Source organism: Mandrillus leucophaeus, unplaced genomic scaffold (assembly GCF_000951045.1).
Source record: "Mandrillus leucophaeus isolate KB7577 unplaced genomic scaffold, Mleu.le_1.0 Scaffold41, whole genome shotgun sequence".
Classification (NCBI taxonomy): Eukaryota; Metazoa; Chordata; class Mammalia; order Primates; family Cercopithecidae; genus Mandrillus; species Mandrillus leucophaeus.
The window spans coordinates 5,844,945-5,852,225 of NW_012104365.1; the positions used below are offsets into that span (position 1 = coordinate 5,844,945).

At 52.0% G+C, this 7,281-nt stretch overlaps 1 protein-coding gene across 2 annotated transcripts in view; it reads right to left on the minus strand.

Annotated features, from left to right (window-relative positions):
• Positions 1-7,281, minus strand: part of ZBTB46 (zinc finger and BTB domain containing 46) — a 77,473-nt gene that overhangs the window by 8,315 nt on the left and 61,877 nt on the right. For both annotated transcript variants that reach the window (XM_011992378.1, XM_011992377.1), the window contains one exon: positions 663-838. In XM_011992378.1, the coding sequence (XP_011847768.1) occupies positions 663-838 (176 nt within the window). The remainder of the gene's footprint in view (positions 1-662; positions 839-7,281) is intronic.

A 7,281-nucleotide genomic window follows, 5' to 3' on the forward strand; every position in this document is an offset into this window, starting at 1 on the left:
GAGCTCCCCCTGCACCCTGCGCCTCGGGGCGGGCGTCCCAGGACTCCCTGAACCCTTGGGGCCGCCCCTGCTCTGGGCTGCCTGTGCCCCGCGCACCTCACTGGGTCATCTCACCCACCTGAGATGCCCTCGTCAGGCGTTTTTTGGCAAATCTGCCTCCCTGTTCCCAGCCTGCCTTTTTCTACTATTTCCTCCCCAAGCAAATCCATCCACTCCACACCTGCTACCTGACAACGACCTGCCGGTGCTGAGCTCCAGGATGGGCACAGTGGGCGCAGACAGGTCGGCAGGCACCAGGACAGGGTTTCCCGTCCCGAGGCAGGGCGGGGGCGGGGGACACAGAGGTGGCTGAGGGTTGGGGGCTCCAAGCAGAGCGAGCTGAGCTTGCCGAGGCCTGGCTGCCTTGGGGGCCAGCAGGTGGGCAGGGCGGGCAGAAGCCTTGGCAGGGGCCATGTGGCCCACCCACGCCCAGGAGGCCACGGCGGAGCAGGCAGGGGCCATGTGCTAACCGGGGCGGCTCTCCCTGCCCTGCTGTCTTCCCCGCGCCGCGCAGAGTGGACCCGGTCTGGGGTCCGGGGCGGTCTGCACCTCCATTGGGACCCGCCTGCCCAGACATCGTGGCCACACACAGCGCGCGGTGCGCAGACCCTCCCCGCACTCACCAGTGTGTGCCGCTTCATGTGCTCGCGCCTCGTGAACTTCTTCCCGCAGATCTCGCAGGGGTAGGGACGCTCTCCCGTGTGCGAGCGCATGTGACGCTTGAGGATGCACTGGTGCATGGCCGAGAAGCTGCAGTACGGGCACTTGAACTTCTTCCTGATCACCGTGAACTCATTCACTGAAAGAGAGGGACCCCCGAGGCGTCAGCAGGGCCTGGGATGTGCCACCCCGCGGCCCACAGACCACGGCTGCACCGCGCAGCCCAGCAGCCAGGACGGGCTGTCTCCCACCGTGACCCACTGGGGGCTGGTCAGCACTGGGGTCACCACTGGGGGCTGAGCAGGCCAGGCTCCCCCACCATCTGCATAGACTGTCCTGCCCACTGTCTGGCAGGGACGGTGACAGCAAGGCTGAGCCCCAGGGAGCTCAGGAGCCCCAGCTCTCAGGAGATGTTTCCATCAGGGAACATTCCAAGGGGCCATCGCTCCACTGACCACAGACCAAGAGCCCTCAGGCCAAAGGCAGGAGGCAAGGGGTAAGAACGACCAATGTCAAACACAGTGCCCAGTCCCTGCAGGACCCTCCTTCCAGCCCTCAGACCCCACTGAGCATCCGTGGGTAGCAGGCCCTGGGCGTGGTGTCAGATTAGACGCCTTCCTAGAGGCAGATAAGAAACAAACACTGCAGAGTAACACGGGTCCAGAAGTGTGCAGGGAAAATGGGAGACGTGGGTGCAACTCAAAGCCCTGGGCTCTAATTGCTGGATGCGAGAGAAGCAGCCAGACCCGTTTAATCAAGTTCTGTTCCCCCAAACCTGAGAACCAACATCACTCAGCGGCAGGAACTCCACACCACCATCTCCACGGTGCGTGCTCTGGGGCCAGCCTCAAAAACCTGGGGGGCCCCAGCACCCCCAATGCCGTTATGCTACTCAGGCCCAGATACAGGCACGTCAGACTTGGGCATGGGCCACCGAGAGAGCCCGGAGCAGCCTCGTCCACGGGACCCTCCAGGAGACTCCCCCTGAAGCCCGGTGTACGCACCTGCCAAGGGCTGCTCACCCTGGGGTTACGATGTACTGCTGTGCTGGACATCTTCCCCTCCACATACTGTGACCACCTTTCAATGCCAGGATTTTTAACTACACAGCTTTTGGATGTTTGAACACCATAATTTATTAAACGGGCACTACTGCTGCACACCTGTTTCTGTGTTTTCACCCTTGTGGACACTTCAGTGAGGCTCCTACAGATGGGTCTCTGCAGCCTTCTGCCACTTCCTGAAGATAAATTCTGACAAGTGGGATAAGCACCTGCCCTCCTGACCAGTAGTCCCCACTTGCCGGGCAGGGAGGGTCTACTGAGGTTCTGGGGGCACCAGGCACACCCCCATGACAAGGACATCTCAAAAGGCAGCTCTAACAGGAAACTCAGCATCTGCCAGGAGTGCCCATTTTGTGAAATGAGCATGTCTGTGTAGCCAACACAGAAAAACCAAGAGGCCTAGCCTGGCACGGCTCCACCTCTGACCAGCTGGCCACGTTCGGACACGCACGTCCCCGCCACACGTCACTTGAGCGGCTCCTGAGCGGGAAAACGCAAGCTCCTCCTGGCCTGTCCTCTGCCAGCCACACTGTGCCCCGGGCTCTCCTCCGTGAGTCAGGTAACAGGAGACTTCTCTTTCCCACCACACCGTCCCCCAGGCCACCCTTCTCACCCTGACAGCGCCTGGTTCCCACATCATCACACCCAACAGAGCAAACGCTCCACACATTCTAGACTGCAAAAGGAGAGCAAGGAAATGAGTTTTTCGATTATTTTATTTAAACCAGCTTGTTTGTTTGTTTTTGTTTTTTTAAAAAAAACAAGATGAGGTTTCGCCATGTTGCCCAGGCTGGTCTTGAACTCCTGGGCTCAAGTGTTCCTCCCACCTTGGCCTCCAAAAGTGATGGGATTATAGGTGTGAGCCACCCTGCCTGGCCCAAAACAACTTTTTTGTATTTTATTTTTTTTTGAGACGGAGTCTTGCTCTGTCGCCCAGGCTGGAGTGCAGTGGTGCCATCTCAGCTCACTACAAGCTCCACCTCCCGGGTTCACACCATTCTCCTGTCTCAGCCTCCTGAGTAGCTGGGACTACAGGCGCCCGCCACCATGCCCGGCTAATTTTTTGTATTTTTAGTAGAGACGGGGTTTCACAGTGTTAGCCAGGATGGTCTCGACCTCCTGACCTCGTGATCCACCTGCCTCGGCCTCTCAAAGTGCTGGGATTACAGGCGTGAGCCACCGCACCTGCCCAAAACAACTCTTTTGAGAATATATTCTTTCATGGTTTCTATTCTTCCTATACAAACATGGAAATTAAAATTTTGAATTATCACATATTTTAGCCATTTTTATTTAATTCATACCTACATGTTAAATATTTATCTCTGTACAGAAACCCTGTATTTTTTTCCCTAGAAAAACAACTTAGAATGGACATGAGCAGGACTCAGTGTTAATGACCCCATCAGAATAAACGCCATGGGCCCAGGGCAGAGCTGCAGCTGTGGACGGTCCCCTTACACCCTGCATTTTCTGACGCTGCCTGTGACGCACTTCAGTTTTTTCTTACTGCTCTATTTTCCTGTCACTGCCATAACCAAGAACCAAAGTGCGAGGCTCAGAACAACCTGGTCCACTCTCTTGCAGCTCTGGAGGCCAAAGGTCGGAGGTCAAGGCATCAGCACGGCCTGGCTCTCTCCAGGGGCTCCGGGGAGGGTCCCTCCAGCCTCTTCTGCTCCTGGTGGCTCCAGCTGTCCCTTGGCTTATGGCCGCATTGCTCCAGTCTCTGCCACCATCTGTGTGGCCTTCTCTGTGTCTGTGTCTCTTCCTCGTCTGCCTCTTAGAAGGACACGTGTGATTGGACTTAGGACCCATCTGGACAATGCAGGAGGACCTCACTTGGAGATCCTTCATCGCATCTGCAAGACCCTTTTTCCAAAGGGTCACATCCACAGCTCTGAGGATCAGGACGGAGACCTATGTTTGGGGCGGGTGTTTGCTGCTCAACCCACTACATTGGACTGACAGTACCGTGATCGTTGAGTGAATTTCACTGGCTGTCATTACTAAAATAATTTCTTACTGGAAACAACACCTTCCATGATTTATTTGTGATTTATAGTCTATATATCTTAGGAAAAATTAACATCACATAGTTTCATTCTCATAAACACTAGGAAGGCCTTAAAGTCCATTTGGTAACAGTAATTAAATAAAAAAGCATAAAGGGCCGGGCACGGTGGCTCACGCCTGTAATCCCAGCACTTTGGGAGACCAAGGTGGGCAGATCACGAGGTCAGGAGATCGAGACCATCCTGGCTAATACGGTGAAACCCCGTCTCTACTAAAAATACAAAAAACTAGCCAGGCGTAGTGGTGGGCGCCTGTAGTCCCAGCTACTCGGGAGGCTGAGGCAGAAGAATGGCGTGAACCCGGGAGGTAGAGGTTGCAGTGAGCCGAGATCGTGCCACTGCACTCCAGCCTGGGCAACAGAGCGAGACTCCGTCTCAAAAAAAAAAAAAAAAAAAGCATAAAGATCATTACATGGAAACAGGCAATCTCGCAATCTGTCCTAAAAACGGAACCCTTTGCCAGGAATCAGGTGTTCTTGCAAGGAAAAGGCCAACCTCCAAAAGAATAACTGCAAAGCAGTGCTATCAAAGCTGGCGTGAACCCCCTAAAATAGGACATTCAGTGACATCCGGCTGCAACGGTACAGAATTGCATCTGCGAAAACACTGTAGTCATTCATGCTGGACTGGAGCCGCCCTCCCCTACGCTCGAGGAAGAGTGGAGGTCTCTGGCCTCCCTGCACCACGCCAAGTCGGCTGCATGGCCACCTGCCCTTGGCCCTTCCTCTGTCCCCTCACAGCACGCTTCCACTGCAGGAGAATCAGACCTGTCCTAAATAGCCACTGTACCAGGAAACATTCCAGAACGTTTTCATGATAGTGTCAAAGACTGCAAGAAACCAGCCATGAACCAAACGGACTGGCAGTGGGCTTCCAGCAGGCAGTCAGGGGACAAGGCATGTTTGGAGGGGTCAAGTTTGCTGCTTCCTGAGTCTTCATCACAATACCATCTGGATATTGAATTGGTATGGATATAACTTTCAAAAGACTGCACTTCAAGTGCATTTCAGAAAAGGATCCAAACATCAACTGTACTGTTTTTTTGTTTACAAATGTATCAGGCTGTCACTTACTCTGTGTTAGAATGTGACAAAACTGTGGTATGTCCAGATTATTTTCAAAAACGTTTTAAGCCTTATGTAAAGTGCAAATACGTATACAGCTCAATGAACTTTATGTACGTACATCCCACATCGCCACTCAAACAGTCATTGCATGTTCCCAGCACCCTCGAATGAGCCTTTGGCCCTCCCCTAGTTATAACTCCCAGAGACCACGCTCTGCCCTCAATCACCACACGTTTTATTGCTCTAGGGCTTCGTATATGTGGGATCCTATGCTCGTGTTTGGCTTTCTTCACTAGACATGGCCTGCACTGCTGCCTGGAGGAGGATTTGGTCTTGTTTGTTGTGCATAGTACTCCATGGCACCACTAAGCCACATGTCCATCCTGCAGGTTCCAGTTTGGACCTGTTGAACAGTGGTGATCTGATGGCTCTTACATGTGTCTTTTGGTGACTTAAGTTCTCATTTCTGTTGGGCATGCCCTGAGGGAGGCTTCTGATTTTGGTGACTTAAGTTCTCATTTCTGTTGGGCATGCCCTGAGGGGGGATTCTGGACCACAGGGTGTTCACCTGCTTGGCTTCAGCAGATATCGCCAATTTTCCAAAGATTTATGATTCCTCTCAAATTAATTTTTGTGCTTGGTCAGAATTAGGGGTCAAGATTCACTTTTTTGGGAAAGGGGAATGGAGTCTCGCTCTGTCACCCAGGCTGGAGTGCAGTGGTGTGATCTCAGCTTGCTGCAACATCCGCCTCCTGGGTTCAAGCGATTCTCCTGCCTCAGCCTCCTGAGTAGCTGGGATTACAGGCACTCATCACCACACCAGGCTGATTTTTGTATTTTTAGTAGAGACTGGGTTTTGCCATGTTGGCCAGGCTGGTCTCAACCTCCTGACCTCAGGTGATCCACCCGCCTCGGCCTCCCAAAGTGCTGGGATGACAGGTGTGAACCACCGCGCCCGGCCACGACTGACTTTTTTCCTCCACGTAAATGTCCAGTCACTCAGCACCACATATTGAAAAGGCCATCCGTCTCTGAGTTGCAGAGGTGGCTTTGTAGTGCCTCACTGGCCGTGACGGCTTGTCTACCCTGCATCAACACCACAGCGTCTCCATGACTGCAGCATCGTAAGCCTTGATACCTGCATATATCAGTCCCCCAGCTTTCTCCTTCCTTCCCAAGATCACCTTAGCCATCTGTATGAACCCTGGCTTTTATTTCCTGGTTTCGGACACCCTGACATCAGGGGGTCTCAATAACCCTGGAGGAACTTCTCCTCCCAGTTCCCAGAGATAGCAATTGGATTCACCTTTGAGTGCACCTTTCATATGTAAGCCAACCCATCCAGAGCTCACACTCCCTCCACCTCCTCCATAGGTTCTCACACTAGGGCCAGTATCCTCCTCCCCTAATCACCCCTGGGCCATACAACTAGACACAGCTCCTATGCCCCAGAGCCTGCTGAAATTATTCAAATCACACAATCCTAACCAGCTTACCCTGCCTTGCCCATTCCTCCCCACAGAAACGAAACAAGGCTCCAGCCTGCATCTCCCTCTCTCCCTCTGCCTCCTGACTGACCCTGGTGCTTCCCCATGTAGCTCTGTATGGGATGGTGGGCCTCCTCTTTCTAGAAATCGGTATAACAAACTTCTTCCCTTTATGAGTTATTTCTGTGTCTGTGTGTCCTACCATACCTGATTAACACAAATCCCCGGGTGTCCTTAGATCACTATCCTAGATCCTTTGCATCTCCAAATATTAGGAGTTAGTCAATTTACTCACACACACACACACACACATACGTACACACACACACACACCCCTCTGCTGGGATTTTAACAGGAATCGTGCTGACCCAACATATCAACTTAGGGAGATTCACATCTTAACAATTGTGAGTCTTCTTTTCCATGAACGTAGTATATCCCTGCATTTATTAGCATTTTCTTTAATTTCTCCCAGCAATATTTTATAGTTTTCTGTGTAGCAGTCTTTGCATATTTTTTGTTTAATTTATTCCTAGGCATTTGATATCCTATAAAATGAAACTGTTATTTATAGAAATACAATTTACTTTTGTATACAAAAGCCTGCTTTGTATACTGGCTCTATATCCAATGTATTTGGTAAATTCTCCTGTTAAAAATCTAACAGTTTCTATATTCTTTTGAATGTTCTACATGCATAATCATGTCATCTACAAATAGCGACACTTTTACTTATTCCTTTCCATTCATTTTTTTCTTTTCTTTTTTTTGAGACAGAGTCTTGCTCTGTCATCCAGGCTGGAGTGCAGTGGCGCGATCTCGGCTCACTGCAAGCTCCACCTCCCGGGTTCACGCCATTCTCCTGCCTCAGCCTCCCAAGTAGCTGGGACTA